A 22,056-nucleotide genomic window follows, 5' to 3' on the forward strand; every position below is an offset into this window, starting at 1 on the left:
CAGAACAAACAACTTCACATCTTTATGCTTGTCCACAATGTCCTGCCTCATGCACAGAGGAAGAACTGTTTAAAGCTACAGACAATGAGGTCACTATTGTCCATTTTTGGTCTAAAACTATTTAGTCGCTTGTGCTCCCTCTATTTTAGCAGTTTTATACTTATTTATGCAATGCTTTTGACACAAAATAAATAAAAAAAAGTTGTGGCACAATAAGCAGTTTGTTCTCTACTACAACACAAGAAAATCCTACATTTGAGGACTCCAGCGGAAAACAATAGTGGTGTCTGTTTCCACAGTGCTGAACCACTACAATAGACTGTTGTCAGACATATTTGAATTTCTGAAGTGTGAAGTCAAACTACCATTAATGACGGTGCTTAAGAGTGCTCCATCTCCATTATTTTGTTCAGAATGCATTTTTTAAAAATGAATATTTCTCCAGCTGCCAAGTGAAAGGGGTGTATATAAAGAGCTAAATGTACAAAGCTAAGAACTTTTAGATCTGATTTTAATGCGCTAGAGCAGTGGTTTCCAACCTGTGAGTCCCAAGATGTTTTGGCCTTCAGCTTCCAGAAATCCTAACAGCTGGCTAGGATTTCTGGGAGTTGTAGGCCAAAATACCTGGGGACCCACCGGTTAAGAAGCACTGGCCTAGAGGCAGGTAAGTGCTTATCTTTTCCAAATTTAAAAAGGGAAGCTTTAAAAGTGCTTATTTTTGGTTAGGTGATGCTTCTAATGTTCAGATGTCAATTGCACTGAGTTAAATGACCAGACCTTGGTCCATTATCAGCAAGTGAAAAAAAGAGATGCGAGTAGGATTAAACTTAGACAAGTTAACAGAACTTTATTCAATATTTAACATGTTGCCAATATCTGCAAGACCGTATTTAAGACTCTCTCCCCGACCTGCCCTCCTCCAAACTGAGCAACATTATAATACTGAAAGAAACTGAGAAGCATTGCGTATAAAACAAGTGCTATATACATATATGGTTTGAAGTTACCAAAGTTTGTCCTATAATTATGAAGATGGGTTTAGCAACTGATTCGCTGAAATTATCTTCATTCCAATACAAAATATGACGGGTGGAGACAAGAAACAGAACAACAGTTTGCAAAAATACTTAATAGTTCTGCTCTGCCATCTGAAGGATGAGGTCTGGATACAGAAAGAAAACTAAAAAGGCACACTGTGGCATGCATCAAGGCCAGCAATGCCAGCCTTTAAGACTTTTTGTCTTTTGTGAAAAACGTTTTGCTACTAATTTAAATGAAAATGTCAATGCGGTCTATATCTCACTTTAAAAGGAAGTTTTTATGCTCATGTTATCTAACACTGAGCAATCAGATCAAATTAGCATGCATTCATGCCTGAAAGTCATGGCTGCAGCCTTTAAAAGAGATCTTCAGCTTGATGAATATAGTTTATTTCTGCTGCTTTTAGAAGCACTTTCCATTTCCCATAAATCCTTTCTGAAGGCAGCACAGAACCCTTTCCGGTGTGGTTGCTATTAAGATTTTAAAACATTAGAGATAAAATCTGGGCAGAAGGAATGTCAAAGAAGTCACAGCCAATCTAAGCGAAGTCAACAAAGAACTTTAAAAAATAATCACTCCTGGAAAGCTAACATTCTTTTAAAAGCTGTGTCAGAATCAACCTCTATATAAACAAACATTTTCAAGACTCACAACTCTTTCCCCCCATAATGCCTATTTTTAAAAACAAACAAAACCACAACACTATCAGAATTTTTTTGTTTTCTTAATTTCAGTGTTCATTAATTTCTTGAGGACAAATTAAGTTAAAACTCTTAAAATCTTAATACTCTATGTGTGTTGTAATTACCCACAGATTTTGGGCCTCAGCAATATGAACTACTCTGGTTTTATTGGTTCTTAACCTTTGGGTCTCACTCTCCAGGTATTTTGGACTTCAGCTCCCACTACTCCTAACAGCAGGTAAACTGGCTGGGATTTCTGGGAGTTGAAGTCCAAAACACCTGGAGGATCAAAGGTTGAGAACCCCTTCTTTACACCATGATTAATGTCATCTGTTTGTGAGATGACTGTCCACAGGTACAAGTCATAAACTGAGGAAAGTGAAGCTGGCAAAAAAAAAAACCAATAAAGGAAAAGAAAAACTGATATTCAATATTACTTGAATATTACAACTAATTTTATGAAGCGTAAAAGTGTGTAGTATGTTGGCCTACAAGTTGATTCTTCCCTTATGCAGACACAAGATTAGTGCACTTTTGATCATTCCAGGTCTGCAGCTTTTTGCCCAAAAGAAAGCAGCTTTAGTTACTTTATCCCAAGGTATGCAAATACAATAACAATGTACACTTATTATAGTATCATAAAGCTTACTTGATTTGAGCTTTTGCAAACATAAAGGTAACCCATTAATATTGCTCAGCTCACGGACTGAACAGTGCCCCGACATAATAATAAATTGTACCTTTCACAAAAAGATGGGATCATTGGTGCTGCATTAAATCTATGAAAACAATAATGTTTTCTGTTCCCTGAGTGCTATAGGTCTTTGGAATGTGGTTATTTGTGATGGACAAACATCAACATGTCGAGATTTTATTTTTCAGAAACAACTTTTGTGGTATCATGAAGACATTTTAAAAAAAAATAAAAGGACCGTAACAACAAAAAGCAGTATCAATTTCTCACATATCTTTCTAGTACCTTACTCAACCTGATCTCACAAAACAGTGATTAAAAATAGTCAGAACACCTGAATACATCACGTAAACATTTAAATCATGCTATTATGTTTTTACACTTTCATATCAGAAGAGATGTCTCAGAGCAGCACTGAAACAGATACAAAAATAACTCTTCTTCCCCAATAACTCATAGGATGGATACTATTTTTCCCCTGTATGATCAGAAGAGCTGTTTCATCCATGGAAGTCACTGATCCAGTAGATACTCTTATTGGAAAAGGAGTGAGGAGTAGAATTTCAGCCATTTTTAAATCCCTCTACAGCAGTGGTTCTCAACTTGTGGGTCCCCAGATATTTTGACCTTCATCTCCCAGAAATGCTAGTAATCTGGCTGGGATTTCTAAGAGTTGTAGGCCAAAACACCTGGGGACCCACAAATTGAGAACCAATGCTATACAGCTTTTGTTCTACCTCCTATAATGTTCCAGGGAGCCACACAATTATTTATAGCTAATCTGGAAAAGCACAGGGATCCAAGGGAGGAAAGTATGGTCAAAACTCACTTTACTTCTCTCCCTTTTTTTAGCAGTAGCATCCTTCATGCTGACCTACATTGAAGGGAGGATCCTGAAAACCCAAGACTATATCTGAATGCCATTTCTTCTCTGTATTAGTGACAATTAAAATTGGTATAACATGATCTTATGGCAACTTTCTAAAGTATGCCTATTATTATTAGTAGTATTATCATTATTATGATTATGTTTACATAGTGCCATCAATGTACATGTACATCACTTAATGAATATGTGACAAGTGTATAGGATTATCCAAGTTCACTTCCTACCATTATCTATTTTGATTTTCCTAAACATACTCCACATAATCTGCAAAAGCATCCAACTATCACTCTCCCATTAATGGTTTACATAAGTTGATGTACACTTTTGAAATAATTTTCTCCCAAGAAAGAAGATTAGGGTAGGATTGGAAAACTGTGAAATGTGAAAACTGCCAGATATGGCAAACAATGCCCTATTAAAGTTCTACTATTGCCCCAAGATTAGAGGCAAGAATTAGGAAGCTAGATTTCTAAGCACACGCGCACACACATACACACAATAAGCATAACACAATTTAGGTGACACCTATCATGTTGAATTTAAAACCTTGCATAGTTCTCAAAGACTGATTTAAATCTTAAAACCAGGTCCAGTTCTACTCCAGTATATATAGACAGTGGATTCAATTATCCCTATTTTAAAGCAACATCAAATAAATTAGTCCAGGTGGCATTTAGTGGGGATAATTCTGGGCAAAGCTCATTAGCTTTTCAGTGGATTTTTCCCTTATCTTTTTGTGGAGACAAAACTACCTCCTGTTGAATTATTCCATAAATAAATGAAGATCTCTAACTCTAAAATTATTTCCTACTGTAAGAAAAAGGGTGTGCTTTTTATAAGACAAGCTTTAACAGCAATCTCTACTCCAATCCACTCCAGCAATGTGCCCATGGGAAAAACACAAGAAAAACTAAATTTGTTGGTCTGCGCAAAAAAAAGTATATAAGAACGGCTGCTTTAGGAAAAGTGACAGAGTTCCATCCCAGACACTCAAATGTAATGAAAATACTATTGACGTTGTAGTCATTCAATAAAATTAATTTTTCATAGGATGCATGCATATTCTTGTCATGTCTGGATTTTTTTGTTTTGTTTAAGACTTAAATATGCTCTTATCAAAGAGAACTTTAAGTCAACCAGACTGGTGAATACCTGAAACAAACCAGACGTAGCTGCAAACTTGCATTTCTCTTCTTTCTTTCTATGCTTTCCTTTACAGCTAGGATTGAAAACGCTCCACAGGATTCTGCCTATGCACCCAAGACCACTTGCTTCTCCACTCATTCTCTCGTTCACTCAGACTTTGTCCAAACATATCTGAACAGGCTCTATCACCCGAAGGGGAAGCATGTTTAACAAGCATTCTTCTACAATTAGGCAACTCCGTTTCAGAGCAGTACACTCTTCCAGCTCAGCAGGAAGCGATTCCAGGTAGTTTCCTTTTAGCTCCAAGTGAAGAAGGTTCGAAAGTTCACCGACTTGAGGAGACAACTGTGTCAGGCTGTTATACCCAAGGAGGAGATGTTGCAGCTTTTTGCACTGAAACAATTCATCCGGAAGTACTTCAATCTAAGTGAGAGACAAACAGAAAAGGATATTAACCTGGAAGATCACTGTATTTATAATGATTATGAATGGTGTGGTTTTTATATGGAATTGAACATTTTAAAATTAATTTTAACTTAATTTTAATTGTGTTTTAAGGCATTGAATAATCTTCTCTGTTATGAGCAGCCTTGAGTCCCCTTTGGGGTAGAGAAAGGTGAGGTATAAGTAGAGTAAATAAATAAATAACCCGAAAATCTATCTTTAGCAGAAAGTACCTAAGGCATGCCAATGTAACCAAGAAGAATACAAATTAGTAATGAATAAATGATAATAATGAAATTAATTAGGGTTCTTTTATCCTTATCTAACTTGTATTCCTTCATGAATACAGACAGCTAAGAAAATGTCACACCGTTAATAAGTTATTACAACTAAGGAATGATTCCCAATATTCTTTTTATTGCTAATTTCCAAATTTTAAAAATGACATATATGTTACAAGCTCAATGAAATTTATCATACTACATAAGACAGGCTCCTTTCTTGTTGAACACCGCTTCCTTTCCTCTTTCCCAACAGGGCTCATTACATGATACACATGTACTTCTGGCTGGGCAAAGGGGAGAGCAAGCGCCGTATGCCACCGCTGCAGCAAGATGGGAGGCATGGGGTTCCTGGTAAGTCATTTGATGCGGGGTGTGGAGCAACAGGTTCTCCATGCTTCCCATTGGGATCCCATGGATTCACCATGATGTGTAGTGAATCAATAGGCCTTTGTAATGAGCTCATTCACCGTGTATCACTATTTAGACAAACACTTTCAAAACTTCAGCCTGGAACAATCTAAAAAAATGGAGACTCCATTAAGCTAAGCAATTATTTTATGAAGCAATGGGAGCTAATATCGCCTTAGAAACCAACTCTACAAGATCCCTTTATATACTGATATTCCAGACTAACATGGCTATGTCTTTGAATTTACTTTACAAGTAACTCATAATAAAGATGAAATCTACTCTCCCAACCAAATATGAGCATAGGTTTCTCTAAGCAGTGCAAAAGCTATCTGGCTACAAGTACTAAAAAAGCTCTTTAAATCAGGACAGTAAATAAAGAGCAAAACAGGGGAATTCTAGACAAGAATCAATCAGGGCCTCCCTACAAAGGAACCACCAGGCAGCAATCAGCCAGACTTTGAAGCTGCAAGGCCATCAAGGTGGCCAATTGTAACATTCACACTTGCCTCAAGCAGGCAAGTTATTTCTCCCACCCTGGACATTCCACAGATATATAAAGCTCACTTGCCTAGCTTCCAACAGACCCCCTCAACCTCTGAGGATGCCTGCCATAGATGTGTGCAAAAAGTCAGGAGACAATGCCCTTGGAACATGGCCATACAGCCTGGAAGACTCACAGCAACCCAGTGATTCTGGCTATGAAAGCCATCGACGTATGTTTTCTTTACTTCTACTCTCTTCCAATAAATGCTTTCGGGCTGTATGGCCGTGTACTCACAACCTCTGAGGATGCTTGCCACAGATGCAGGTGAAATGTCAGGAGAGAATGCTTCTAGAACATGGCCATACAGCCCGAAAAACCTACAACAACCCGATGGGGAAGTTGCTTTTTCCCAGGTTCACAAATGAAAGACTACCTATCAAAAGATAGATCCCACTGGATCCCACTGATCTACCATCTTGGGACTATTATATGTGCAGTAGGGTATCAATCCCACTTTTGAGAACAATAACCTTTTCATTCTTGCATCTTCTCCTTTTATTTTCTCTTACATGTCAAGCCCTAGAAATCTTGCTTTTAAAAGATTTTTGCATGCTCCTAATAAAGCGCAGAGCCTAATACAGAAATCTGAATTTTAACTGCGGTTACAGTACAACTGGCTTCTATAATTTATGGCTGGATTATAGACATAATAGTTTGCAGTTTGAAAAGGCTGATTAAAAAGAAGTTTAATATGCACATGTCATGCATGAAGTCCTTCACAGCACAATTGGTGGCAATGTTACTATTATGCTCATGTCAGCAAATAGGAACAAGCTGTAAGAACTGGCAACATGCACACAGCCAACCATTTGTTCCCACGCAAGTGCCATAAAGTATGAAGAGCCTCTGGCAATGTATTTAACTGGGGCGGCCTAATGAGCTCTCACACAAATGTTGAGCCCAAATTCTTCAAAGAACAGTGCTTTAGCCATCTGATCATCAAGTTGGGCACTGCTTGATCTTCACATTTTGAAAAACAAAATGTGACAAACAAGAAATGCTATCAACCAAGTGCCAGTCCTTCTTACAAAATTCTTGTGTTTTTAGTCACATTGACGTCATGGGCTATGTAGACTAGGTCCCCTAAACATGTAACAAAACAAAACTCAATGAATGAATAAATGAGGTGTTTTTTTTCCATGTCAGGAATGACTTGAGAAACGGTAGGTTGCTTCTGGTGTGAGAGAATTGGCTGTCTGCAAGGATGTTGCCCAGGGGACACCCAGATGTTTTACCATCCTGTGGGGGGCTTCTCTCATGTCCCTTCATGAGAAGCTGGAGCTGACAGACAGATGATCACCCACTCCCCGGATTCAGTCCTGTTGGCACAAAGGTTTAATCCACTGCGCCACCAGTGGGTCCTAATATATTTATTTATTTATTTACTGCATTTATATCCTGCCCATCTCACCCCAAAAGGGGGGCTCAGAGTGGCCTTCAAAAAGGCATGTGATGCCATGCACATACATACATACAATAAAAATAAACATATACATCAACAGCAATATTAAAACAATTATTAAAATCACTTCACCCAGAGTCACATCCAAGGCCATTCCATTAGTCATTTCACAATTCCATATACTCATATTGCACTAACTTGCTAGCCAAAGGCTTGGCCCCATAACCAGGTTTTTACTTTCTTCCTGAAGTTCAGGAGGGAGGGGGCTGCTCTGATTTTGCTGGGGAGAGAGTTCACAGACAAGGGGACACCACTGACAAGGCCCTGTCTCTCGTTCCCACCAATTGTGCTTGCGAAGATGGTGGGGCTGAGAGCAAGGCCTCCCCATAAGATCTTAACCTCCATGGTGGATCGTACAGGGCGATACGTTCAAACAGGCAAACTGGGCTGGAATTGTTTAGGGCTTTATAGGCTAAAGCCAGGACTTTGAATTATGTTTGGTAGCAGACTGGCAGTCAGTGGAGCTGATGTAACAGAGGAGTTGTGTGCTCCCTTTACCCAGCTCCAGTTACTAAATAAGTAAGACAGATGAAAAGAAAATCAGCTTGTTTTGTTTTGAATAACACAACTAGCTCTCGTGGAAATGTGATTGCCTGGAAGCGGAGAGAAGAACACATATGGAATGAATAGCTTTTAAAAATTCATTTTGAACCAATAGTCTGCATCTACTTACATGATTCTTCGTTACAGCTAAGTACTGAAGATTTGTTAAATACTGGATTTCATCAGGAACAGAAGTGAGCTTGTTATAACTAAGATCCAAATGAGTTAGCTTTCTGCAAAGAAAGAGCTGAGGTGGGATTTTTTTAATGTTGTTGTGGTTTAAGTAGAGCTGCTCCAGGTTTGCCAAGGTTCCAATTTGCACTGGGATGTATGAGATGTTGTTGTGCCATAGTTTGAGGCAAGAAAGGTTCTCCAAGTGTTGAAAACTAATGATTTCTTCTACCGTTCTGAGGTTGTTGTCCTTCAAATCTATTTCCCGCAAATGGTTCAGGCTGAAGATGGAATGTGGAATGCGCTCCAAGTCACAGCTGATCAACTCCAATGTTCTCAGGTTCAACAGTTTCTTTAGGTTGGTCAACACCAGCAGTTTTCTTCCCTCATTGTCAATAGATAACTTCTGAAGAGAAGGCAGCTGGTCTGTAATCACCTGAGGAATGCGGGAAAGGCTGTTCCTTAAGTAAATCGTTTTCAGATTCACAAGATCCTGAAAGCCCTCACTATAGTAGCCATTCTGGGGTTCTGGCACATAACATCTAGTCAAGTACAACTCCTGCAGGTTTCGTAGATAGAAGACCCAACGTGGAATCTTTCCCAGGTCAGCTGATTTCAAACGCAGGATTTTAAGATTCTCTTCGAGAAAGTTCAGTGCTGGGAATTCAACAGTTAATGATGAATAATAAATGTTCAGTTCCTTAAGATTGGGGAGCTGATTTACAGATGAAGGGAGCTTAACCTCAGGAATCAGTTCTAGAGTTATAACTTCGATCTCTGTCAGTTCAAAGACATCATCTGGAAGACCACTGAGCATGAAAAGCTGAAGCTCCATTTTGTCTTGGGAATTCCGTATCAGTTTGCTTTTCAGTTTTTCTAAAGACCATTCATTGTTTAGACTGATCTGCTTCAACTTATTTTCACTCACCTCAGAGAGGAATATGGAGAACCGCTTGGAATACAGGGGATCATACTGGTCGGCTAGGTGGAGGATAAACGCAAAGTCATTTTTCACATCAGGGATATCGCTGTAATTACTTTGCTCCCTCAACTTCTCAAAGGAATATTGTTTCAGTGAACTTCTCACCATCCACAACAGGCTGTAACTGCACGTCAGACCATATAAGATCACAAGGATAGCGTAAAATGATGCTAGGACTTTAAAGATTTCTGCTAACGAATAGACACACTGATATCTCTTATAGCCAGTAAAGACTTGAATATCAACTATACAGTCAATTTCGAGCGTAATGAAAGTTAAATAATAGGGGAGATAAATCATTATTAATATAAACACAATGACTTTGACCACAATCTGTTTCAGGTACACTCGATAAATCACATCCTTCTGTTCAACATGCACTCTGAATCTTTTCACTTTTTCAAAAATTGATTTCGCTTGTTCGCCTTCTTTTCTGTCTAGAACATTAGAGGAGCTCTCTCTTCCAGCTGTTTCCAGTCCGCTTTGTGAATAGGACATAGATTGCCGCTTGCTGTCCAATTCTGCTAAATTGCTTGGGGAGGAGATGAATTGCTTCGATATTAAGAGTGGCAGCGTCCTCACGGACTGTTCAGCAACGGTTTCTGACAGGGCACGGGTTGTCCAAGGAGAATCAAAACACTTGTGAAGAATAGCTACAAAATGCTCTAGCCGTGAACTGGTGCTGGGATAGTAAAGCCAAAAATTGCTGCAAGCGGCAAAAATGAAAGTGTGGAGAAGCACTAAGTATGGGAAAAATTTGGCAAACCAATGAAGTTCTCTCTCATAACATACGGCATCAATGTAGGAATACTGCTGCCGATGAAGATAATTCTGGATTCTTAGAGGGCGCGTTATTGGAGCCGCAGAGCTGAAGGATACATTAATGTTGCTTTTAACCAGATCCCAAGGCACTGCGCAATGATTGTCAAACTCGAGCTTGCAAGGAAGACAGCAGAGTAATCTAGTTTGAGTGAGCTGGAGAGCCCCAGCAAGGACAGCTACAAGCAGCATGATCATGGTGAGGTAATAGCAGAAGACATCCCACCATGGTTTCAAGACGTGGTATGAAGACTGGGCATCTGCTAAACATCTGAGTTCAGTTAATGTAATCATGACTTGCTTAAGGGACAGTAGCAACTAGAAAAGAAAAGAGAGAGGAAAACAACAAAGACAAGGAATATTTAGCTAGGCACTTTCCATATTCAGATGATCACAGGCAGTATGCTATTTCCATTAAGTAATAAAATATAATTCTGTTAAGACTTGAGACTTAACAGAAATCATTAAATATTGTTGCTATATTAAGAGCGAAATTACACAATGAGACACACGATGCATGCATCTAACAAGATTGGTAACTGATAGGCACCACATAATTTATGGTGCAAGTTGAACCAAATGAATAAAACTTTCAGCATCAAGTGAGCAAATAGAAATCTAAAATGTGTCCAAAAAGCTCTCCGTTCTCACACTGTATTACATTATGAAACAAAATTTGTGGGGAACAAAAAATCTGTTCCTGGTTTGAAAGTGTTATTTCTGTTTAATTGTGTGGTGCTTACTTTGAAAGTAGTTGTTATACTCTAGAAATTTCATTTTTGTGGTTGCCACAAACTATGTTGAATTGGTTGAGACTCAATGAGATATTGATTGAAAAACTATAGCAAAATGTGCTGCAGGATGTCTGGCAAAGACAAAGTTTTTGCAGTTTAATAAACTTTGTCCATGTTTTTATGATATAACCAATTAGGAAATGACATTTATAACCCAGGAACAAAAAATTGTTGCATAGTGCTCTAAATTGCAGAGAGAATTGACAATTGTCTTATTGCCTTGCTTTTTGACACTACCCTTCTCCCACTTTTGGCGCTGCATATTGAATAGATACATATGTTTCCCAGTACTGTGCACACTCATGCGTAAGTCAACCTCATGTATAAGTTGAGGGCAGGTTTTGGGGCTAAAATTACGAAACTGCCCCTGACTGCTGCTGCCATTTTCCTGACCAGACATTAGAAAAGACCAGAAGTGATGCTATGGCAAAGAGAGTAGAAGAACTCTTCTTTAAGAGTCTCTACTCAGAGAAGGGGACAATTCCCTTTTTGATAAGACTTAAGGTACAGTACTCACATTGACACATCGATAAGTCGAGACATGTGTTACAGGTTGATTGTTTTACTGAAAATTTTAGACTTATACATAAATATAAAGGGTAACTTGATAGTGCAGATATCTGTGCTTAAAATTACTTCTGAAGTTTGTACGTTCAATACTGATTATCAGACCACTTATATGAACATGCAACTCAAACACCGGTGAAAATATTTTGCACTTACTGTATTACTCAAATGGGATAAATCACAGAGCCACCTTCTTCAATCAGGTGGTCTGCATCTTTTAAAATTTCTTGGGCATGCCATCCTCACAAGTGTCTTCATCTTGAGCATGGAAAAACAAAAATTCAATATGAGGTTGCAATGATGACAAGATCACACATCAGAATTTCTATGATTTCAGATTGAAAGCTTTCCATAGAGAGCATCCTATGTGTAAATATTGATAATTTCATAATATTTATTAGGAGGATAATAATGTTAACAGACATATGGTCAAACAAATTGAGTAGTTTCACTGTTGAAAGGCCATGTCTTTATCCTCGAAGAGCCTGTTATCAGCCTAAATATCACACGCAAATATCCCCCTTCCCTCAGTCAACTCATCTTTAAAGTGGAGGGTAGGGCAAGAACTAAAAAAAGTACAGATAATCTAAAAACACTGAACAAATTTCTACTTTAGATATGTTTCCATTCAAGATTTCAGGAAATCACATATGGTTGACTTTAATCGCATTCTATTTATTATACTATTACAACAATAAAATATATTCTTTCTGTGATTTTACATGCATTCAATGTTTAGTTATAGACAATGGGAGTTCAGTTGCAATATATTCATAGCAGGAAGCAACATGGACCAAATTTAAAGCAGTTTAATTAGCTATATTAGCTAAATAAGTGTATAAGGAACACGGCTCTAACTTTAAAACAGAGGGTACATTTACAGGTAAAGAGAGAGGGCATCTTTCTACATCACTGAGTTAAAGCGATGTCAAAGTGCATTAATTCTGCAGCATAAGTACACTGCCAGAAAGCTGTGGCAGGATAAACAGAAGATGCTTTTGGGGGGAATTTTTATCTATTTCTATGATTTTACTTTCCATGGCTTGGAAGCTTTGGTGTTTTTTAAAAAGGGATTCTAGTCACACAGGAACTATAATGTGCACATTTTTGGCCAAATTACAAAGAGTACACTTTTAGCTGGAACTGTTGTGACTTAAAAACAAATTCAATTTAAGAACAAACCTACAGAACCTTATCTTTATGTTTATCTATCTTTATCTTTATGTTGGCTTTTAAAAAAACGTGTTGGACACTCTCTTATGTGCTAAATGTAGAAAAGCAGGACACATGTTTAAGACATACAACCGAATCCAACTATTACTCCCAACAAGAGTATAGTCAATGAATCATCAGAATTTAAATTGCCTTCCCATTGATTCAGTGGATCTAGTTCAGATTAACAACTAGATACAGGCTCAAATAAATAATTTTTGGAATTTGGAAACATCAATAAGAATCTAGTTAAATTCAGTCTCATTCTGTTTTGCCACTTTCAATAGACAGTTAAATAAAACAGACACCTATTAATTTTTCAGATGCCTCATCCTGTGTCTCTATAAACAAAGCAGGGAGGCACACTCATTTTCATGACCAGAAGCCTTGGACTGGCATGAGTCTATTGTTTTGTCAAAGGCCGAGGATCTAGGCAACAAGAAAAACAAAGCTGAATACATAATCAGTGACTAATGTTAAATTGGCTTCCAATATGATTAGGTTTGCTTCTTTTAGGGCTGCCAGAAGCCTAAAATTGCCAGAGGTAACTTTATTAAGCCATGACTAATATAACAAAACACTGGATTTTACATGCATTCAAGGCCCTTTTTAATTAGCTCTCATCCACACTGAAGGTGTTATTTTTAACAATATTCTCGCTCAATCTGATACATCAAATATAGTGTTCCTAGATAACAGATGCAACAGACTGCTATTCAGCAATTCATTCTCTATGACTGTGTAAGAGAGAATACAGATGACCAAAAGTGCTTATTTATTATTTACTATATTTATATACCGCTTTTCTCCCCTAAGGGGACTCAAAGCAGTTTCCAACAATATAAAGGCAAAATTCAAAATTCGCTTCTGAGTTTATTTTCTCCAAAATAAATTGAAATATTGGGCTAGGCAGATAAAGTACAGTATTTATTATTATTTATTGACTGTACTTATACCCTGTCCTTCTCATGGGTATGGCAGGGAGGTCATACTCTAGTAAGTAGTTTTGATACACAATCAAATCAGTAACAACGTCAATATTCTCATTCATTAAGAGAAAGCTTTGTAGACAAGTTTGTAATGTGTTTATTGTAATAATTAGACAGCTTGGATAAAATTCATTTATCATATAGGTTTTGGAAGACAAAGAGCACTAACAGGAATGGATAGTGAATTTTTCAAGTACAGTAGAGTCTTGTTTATCCAACATAAACGGGCAGCCAGAACATTGGATAAGCGAAAATGTTGAATAAGGAGGGATTAAGGAAAAGCCTATTAAACGTCAAATTATGTTATGAATTTACAAATTAAGCACCAAAATATGTTTTGCAACAAATCAACAGAAAAAGCAGTTCAGTGCACAATAACGTTATGTAGTAATTACTGTATTTATGAATTTAGCACCAAAACAGACAAGGGTTCATTTTTTCTCCCACCCTGGACTGTGTTGGATAATAAGAACGTTGGATGAGCAAAGGTTGGGTAAGCGAGACTCTACTGTAATAATTCTTCTAATATGTATGTATGTCTATCTGTTTGTAGGTGAAGTGGCCCTTTGTGATGTCACTGGATGAGTTGTTGCTAGGTGAAGTGGCCCTTTATGATGTCACTGGGAAAGAAAAGTGACATGTGTATGAGGGGAAGGAAGGAAAGAACCACAAAGAGAGCCATGTTGCAATAGAGATACTGTGAGGTAGGCCCTCTCAGAGCTGGAAATGGGAGAGGAAGGGAGGAAAGAAAGAAAGAAAAGGAAGAGAAAGAAAAAGGGAGAGGGGGAGCAAGAAAGAAAGAAAAATAAGAGAAAGGTAAAGGAGAGTTTATGAGGGGAGAGAAAGAGAAAAAGGGGATGAAAGCAGGGGACATTGGCCCCTCCAACACTTGGGCTAGTATTCATATAAGCAAATTAATCATATAATCAGAAAACGTATAACGTACACACGTTCCACTGATACGCACCACATATAATTTGGCACAGGTTTTATACACATATATTGTCACTAAATAAGGTGGAGGCAACTAAGGAGAAGAACCTCTTTGTTGTTCCTACCAGCCGTACTTGAGATGGCGATGGGACCGAGAGCATGGCCTCCTCTGCTGACCACAGTGCCCGAACTGGTTTGTAAGAGGAGATGCAATTGGTCAAACAGCCTGGACCCGAGCCATTTAGGGCTTTAAAGGCAACGACCAGCACTCTGTATTTAGCCCAGAAGCAGGCCAGTAGCCAGTGGAGCTGCCGCAACATGGGAGTGGATCTCTCCCTGCACGGAGCTACTGTTAGTAATTTGGCTGCCAATCTCTGAACCAGTTGAAGCTTCCAAACTATCTTCAAAGGCAGCCCCAAAGGCATGTAAGCTATAGTAACTGAGTAACTACAATAGTCGCATTTGAACGATATTCACACTTCTTGAAATCCTAATTGTTTTACTCAGAACATTTATCTAGACCTCTCTTGAAGCTATATCTCCACCTCATATATTGGCTCATTCTCTTGCATATTCTCGGCATGCTTCACTAATTATTTTTAAAGACAACAAGTTGCTCCGCCTTATTTAAAATATTTTGGCAGGCTGTTATCTATCTACACCAGGATATCCATCAACAACCAATTTCTAAAAGCCAGTGTCTTGATCATATTTTATAAAACAATACCAAAGGTGTTGCATAGAGACATCTGGTTCATATAATGGACATACAGTGGAGTCTTGCTTATCCAACATTCTGTATTATCCAATGTAGTCTGCCTCCCGCCCGGATCCACAACTGTTTTCAATACATTGCTATGTTTTGGTGTTAAATTCATAAATACAGTAATTACTACATAATATTCCTGTGTATTGAACTGCTTTTTCTGTCGACATGATGTTTTGGTGCTTAATTTGTAAAATCATAAAGCAATTTGACATTCCCTTAATTCCTCCTTATTATAAAACATTTTTCCTTATCCAACGTTCTGCCAGCCCGTTTATGTTGGATAAGCAAGGCTCTACTGTATACTGAACTGATTGTGATACATAGTCCCCTTCACAAGCAACATTAAAAACCCCTGAAAAGGAAATTGTCTCAGCAATAGAGTACAGAACATTCAACCCTATTAGGCATCCTGCCATAAAAATTCACTTGCTTGCTGAAAACTTTTAAATATCTTTACAAATTAGTCATGAAGGACATTATCTTCCTCATTTGCACACTAATTCTGTTCCCTTTTGTGGGGAATTCAGCAGAGCTATGGATAATCAGTTAGTCACACTGGTATTTAGCATTTGCTCACACACTAAATTTTAGTAACTAAAATAAGAGCAGCTGCTGCATTCTGGCTAGGATAAAATCCTTATACAATGTATGAAGACGTTTAACTTCATTTACTTTCTATGATATATTCAAAATATTTTTATAGCAACAAAGATATCCCTATATGGAGACATGACTTAAGTAAGCCATTTGTTAATTAGCTTTATTACTTCCATTTGACATAGTTTCTCAGATGCTCTTTCTGAAAAAGAAGCCTTGGGCCCAGCATCTCTTCAACAAGCTTCAGTGGTAGAAATTCATACAAAGATTATTTTTTAATTTCTACCATCTTCACACTCTTATTTGATACTCCTTTCACTCATATTTCATCTAAAGCACAACTATGTTACTCCGATTAATGTTTTAAAATGAAATTTTATGTTAATTTGCTCTTCAAATTCTTCCATTGTATTAGTGAGGGTATCTGTTTCCCATTTCCTTTACTTGAGTAAGGCACATTAATAAATGAATATCTTCTCTTATCTCAGGTTTCCCTTGACACTGTTATTTAATTATGTTGGCCTCAAGATGTACATGTCTCTCTCCTTTCTAAGTGTTATGCATCGGTTATCTCAAGGGTGACACAGAATGGTTTTCTATAACCTCAAACCTGCTTGATCCCCATTATACATGAAGTTTACTTTAAAGTAGTCCATTCTCCATGTTTAGAAGTTGTCTCTTCTGCAATGAAATGTAAATTAGGGATAGAAATCCTTGACTGTTTTATCCTTAGATGTGGAAAGCTAATAACTATGGCAGTTTTCTCCACGATTTTTCCTCGGCATTATTCCCCCCATACTTGAAAGTCCCAAAGTGCTGGATTTATCTTGTATAGAAAAACAGGACTACTACAATGAAAAGAAAACTGTCATTGTGCAATATGTTTTTGGATGCAGAAAACTGCTTCATGCCCCGCAAAAACATGTTCTATGTTCTAAAATTACTTCTGCAACACTTGGGAAGATTTGGATACTAAACAAAAGTGTGAAAGATTCTCACTAGGATACTGTGAGTTTTTCAGGCTGTATGGCCATGTTCCAGAAGCATTCTCTCCTGACATTTCACCCATATCTATGGCAGGCATCCTCAGAGGTTGTAAGGTCTGTTAGAAACTAGGCAAGTGAGGTTTATACATTTGTGGAATATCCAGAGTGGGAGAAAGAACTCTTGTCTGCTTGAGGCAGGTGTGAATGTTACAACTGACCAGCTTGATTAGTATTTAATAGCCTTGGAGCTTCAAAGCCTGGCTGCTTCCTGCTTGGGGAAATCCTTTGTTGGGAGATGTTGGCTGGCCCTGATTGCTTCCTGTCCAGAATTCCCTGTTTTCTGAGTGTTATTCTTTATTTACTGCCCTGATCTAAAAAAATGTCTTAATATTGTTAGCCAGATTTTGTTCATTTTCATTGTTTTTTTCCCCTTTCTGCTGAAATTGCCCACATGCTTGTGGATTTCAATGGCTTCTCTGTGTAATCTGACATGGTGTTTGTTAGAGTGGGCCAGCATTTCTGTGTCCTCAGATAATACGTTGTGTCCAGGTTGGTTCATCATGTGCTCTGCTATGTCTGACTTCTCTGGTTGATTCTCACTAGGCTTCTGGACTATTTATCAATTAGCAATAATCGCACCTCGGATTTACCACATTGGCTATGACACTGTCAATGCGCAAAGCTAGCTTCCAGACTATTTATTGACTTGGGGACAAGCAATAATGAATATTCTTAAAATCTTTAATGCAAATGTGTTGATTATTTTAAGTAAAACATGTAATGAAGCCTATAATGATATGTCCCCTTTCTCCACCAGTTTATTAAGTACTGGTAACTCTGAACACTGTTCGGTATTAATTGCACTGTTAAAAAACCACCTGCGTTTTCCTTCCCAATTCCTTTTTCTTGTTATGTGATGTCTATTATATTGCAGACAAATGGGCAGGCCAGTGTTTTGTTTTTAAACTAACTATATGCAAATTGCTCTGAGGACCTTTTTGTTTGCGAAGTGGGAGAAAAGGAGTTTAAAATGAATAAATGAATGAATGCATAATATTACATTGAAAGTTGCTCTTTTCTGGCGAGTGAACGAATAAATATTCTAAGTCATAGAAGAGAACATAGAAATATTGGCTGGCATGCTGTTAGTGGATTACTATAGTGAAAATTGGACATGCAGCATTGCAATTCCCTTGTAGGATAGCTGAGTGGGGCATAATTATGTCCCAACCATACAACAATTAAAATCCTCTCCCAGACTAATTTAGTAAACAGCACATCTCACCCAATACCATTATTTCCATGTTGTTGGAGAGCAGAGGGATGAGTGGCAATAAATCTAGCCATTTTCTTGTAGCTACAAGTGCTACAGACATGTCATCCACAGAAATCTTGCAAGGATCCCCTGGTGTCTGTCACACTATGTCCAGCTCCAGGAAAATAGTTGAATAGGTCCTCGATCACCTTGCTTGCCCCCCCCCCCTCACCCCGACCACATATTTCCTAATGTAGAATCTTAGCCATTGCCAGAAAACGTTTATGTGTTGAATTACCTTTTATTCAGATCTAATGTTCACCTTTTTTGGCTAAATGACAACTTCAAAAATAAGGTGTGCATTACATTCATTTCATCTCTCATTTAATTGCTACAGCTTAATGCTATGTAGCCTGGGGATTTATAGTTTGGTGAGGCATCAGCATTCTTTGGCAGAGAAGGCTCAATACCTTGTGAAACTACAACCCCCATTATTCCATGGAATTGAACCAAGGTAATTAAAGTGGATTCTTTCTATTGCATCCCAAGGGCATTTTTTCATGTTGCTGAAAGCTTTCATGTTTTAAATTAGAAAGAATGCACCGTTTGCTGCTAACGTCAGCAACTAATACTTTTTTGGTTTCAATATTTCAAAAATTGAGGTGTGCATTACATTCAGTGGCACATTAGACTCAAATAAATATGGTATATCAAGTAGAAAAACACTAATTTTAGATCTGAAGTTAAAAGAAAATAGGAATATATACTTACCGATTAAATGCTAGTCAGGTGTAATCACTTCTAGAGGTTGGCAGTTCCTGCAAATAGATTGTTAAAGTAATTAGAACACATTTAAAATATAAAGTTGCAAATAGGTCTATGCATATCACACCTATTTAATTGTAATTGCCAGGATTTCTCAAGTGTCACCTCTGACATTAATGGAAAATAATTAAACCTGAGGCACCGCCTAGTGGCATGCTTTATGCACAACATTATTTGTCTTCCAGAAAAACAGGATCATACCATTTAGGATAAGCTGCATAATTATTTTTCACATATGTGCAGAAAAATTCGATAGTTAAATACTAGAGTATGTGGTAAGATTTCATTTAAGAACCAATTTAAGAACCAATTTAAGACCTGGCTTTACGAACAAGCGTTTGGCTAAGCAATGCAACTAACTAAGGAAGACGGTAACTGAACATAGGAACGGCACAATGGCTATGAGAATGGATCTGACTTTAACGGAGGCGTTATATATGTTGTTTGTTGATTTGTCTGTCTGAGGTTAATTGTTGTGGAGCGACGTTGTCGTCCCGGTTGTTGTATTGCTGTGTTTTAATTACACTGTAAACCGCATTGAGTCGCCTGTCAAGGGCTGAAATATGCGGTATAAAAGTGAAGCAAATAAATAAATAAATAAATAAACCATATACATTTCTATGATTCATGCAGTTAAACAAAATACAATAACCCTGTAGCCAGGTTACAAGCAGTTTAATTTAATTAATGCTGAGCTTTGAGACAAATATTAATTCATATGAAAGAATCAGTACATTTTTAAAGAAAGAAGTAAGCAAGGAGTCATTGCTACTAACTGGTAATAATGGGCTCTTTAAAATTAACGGGGTCAATGAATTTCTTGTATTCTCTGTTACTGAACACTTTATGCTACATCTTCATACTTCAAAGATAATAAAAGCTATTTGGAACATATGGCTGAAATAATGTAATGAGTCTGATGCAATATTAGTGCTACTTCCACTAATGCAACTGGTCTTTCTTCCTTGTGTGTCCCCCCTGCAACCATTACACAAAAACACACTGGCACCATTTGTCAGAATAAGTTTGAGAATGGAAAGAATGTCAATCCTCCAGTTATTTTACCAACTACAGGGATTGCTACCTCTATGACCACAGAACTCATCGATCTAAGGCTGGAAATACATAGCCCTGTATCCCAGGGTCTGATCCTAGATTATATGAGTCTATACTGCCAGATAATCTGGGATCAGATCCTGGGATGTAGGGATCTGCTATATATAGGGATATAGCAGATCTAGGCGAAGTCTAATGGCTAGATTCTGATAGACCAAAACAGGAAAGACTTCACAAAATTCCTGAAATCACAAAAATTGGCTGTGAGGTGATGCCAAACACCTGTTGGTGCCTTAGAGGTGCCAACTGCATGCTGAACCTAACAAATTAGGCATGAGTATATTCTGAAAATGGAAGTACAGATATGGTCCACTTCAGATCAAAGACTACAACACAAAATTCTTAGAATTAGACAGCAGACTTCTACAAACATCTAATAATCATATTTTCCAAGAGAATGCTACAACTCCCAGATAAGGGTGCAGAGCCATGAAACCTTTCTGTACACTTACACTTTTGTTTCTTATTAATACTGTATTAGGAAGCCACGACCTATCAAATGCCAGCCACCTAGAGCTACACCAATAGGCTTACCTACTTTCTGCCTCCCCATGAGATAATTGGATTGTGATAGTTTACGATTACCAGCCATGTTTTTAAAGGTAAATCTACTCCCTCCTACTCTGCATTTCTAAATGACCATGGGAGGATAGTAATTGTTATTTACAGCAAGGTTTTAACCTTATATCATTGTTAGTTGCTAACCGCTGGCCTGTCAACTTCAACTTCGTGGTGACTCTACAAAAAAGAGATCTCCAAGACACTCTGTTATTAACAGTTCTAACAAACCTATAGTTACAGAAACAAAAATGCTACTGTGTAAGTGTCCTGTGAACTTTCTCAAAGGCTGCAAACCAACAATTAATTTGCTTAAAGGATGTAACATGCCAACCCATTAAGCATGCATATTTTCAAGCCACGAAGTAGTCAAAACTACCCCATTCATTGCCTAGGAAAACCTTATGAAATTCATAGGCTCACCATAAGATGACAGGAAACTTGGAGGCACATACACACATATATTACAAATAAATCGTTTCCCATTTACACAAGTGTCATATATTTAAAGTCAAGAAGAAACAAAAGAATTAATAATATAGTAGAGTCTCGCTTATCCAACTTTTGCTCATCCAACATTCTGTATTATCCAACGCATCTGCCTCCACCCGGATCCACACCTATTTCAATACATTGTGATGTTTTGGTGCTAAATTCGTAACTACAGTAATTACTACATAATGCTTTTTTCTGTCGATTTGTTGTGAAACATGATGTTTTGGTGCTTTATTTGTAAAATCATAATGTAATTTGACGTTTAATAGGCTTTTCCTTAATCCCTCCTTATTATCCAATATTTTTGCTTATCCAACATTCTGCCAGCCCATTTAAGTTAGATAACAACAAACAGGGAAGATGGATACAAAGTAGCAAACAACTACCAGATAAAACTGAAGGATACATGATTTTTTTAATGAGCTTTGAATGAGAGACATTGATGGCATTTGTCCTTCTACCAGGCATACTTTGATGAGACACTTGACAATCTATATCTCAACTTTTCCCTTTGCTACATTATCACCAATGCAAATATCATATTCACACATACAAAGCCACACAAACAAGAAAGCCAGACTGAGCATAAAAGTGTAATTAAATTATAATTCAACAGTGAAAAACTATACAACTCTGTATACAATGATAGATTGCAATTCTTTGCAGAATAGTCAATGGTGAAGAATGCTGGGAATTTTCCTCTACATCAAGCGAAGGAATGTATGGTTCCAATCCCTGATGCAAAGCTTACATCCAATGGCTTGTCCCAACTACAGCAGACACATTGAATCCATTTTGAATTAGTACATCAAAGTCCTAGTTGGATTTACAAAGAATTTAGGTGTAG

General features: G+C 37.6%; 1 protein-coding gene and 1 pseudogene across 2 annotated transcripts in view; both read right to left on the minus strand.

Annotated features, from left to right (window-relative positions):
- Positions 1-821: 821 nt before the first annotated feature.
- The window catches only part of LRRC8B (leucine rich repeat containing 8 VRAC subunit B), a 345,263-nt gene continuing 324,028 nt past the window's right edge, over positions 822-22,056 (minus strand). Inside the window, exons 2-5 of one of the 2 annotated variants that reach the window (XM_067467778.1) lie at positions 18,987-19,033; positions 11,631-11,732; positions 8,272-10,431; positions 822-4,876 (exon numbers count right to left, since the gene is read on the minus strand). In XM_067467778.1, the coding sequence (XP_067323879.1) occupies positions 4,604-4,876; positions 8,272-10,407 (2,409 nt within the window). In that variant the 5' untranslated portion in view covers positions 10,408-10,431; positions 11,631-11,732; positions 18,987-19,033 and the 3' untranslated portion in view covers positions 822-4,603. The remainder of the gene's footprint in view (positions 4,877-8,271; positions 10,432-11,630; positions 11,733-18,986; positions 19,034-22,056) is intronic. The other variant, XM_067467779.1, reaches the window with a different exon arrangement.
- On the minus strand, positions 17,562-17,644 carry LOC137097038 (U4 spliceosomal RNA; annotated as a pseudogene).

The sequence above is a fragment of the Anolis sagrei genome, chromosome 4 (assembly GCF_037176765.1).
Source record: "Anolis sagrei isolate rAnoSag1 chromosome 4, rAnoSag1.mat, whole genome shotgun sequence".
NCBI classification, from domain to species: domain Eukaryota; kingdom Metazoa; phylum Chordata; class Lepidosauria; order Squamata; family Dactyloidae; genus Anolis; species Anolis sagrei.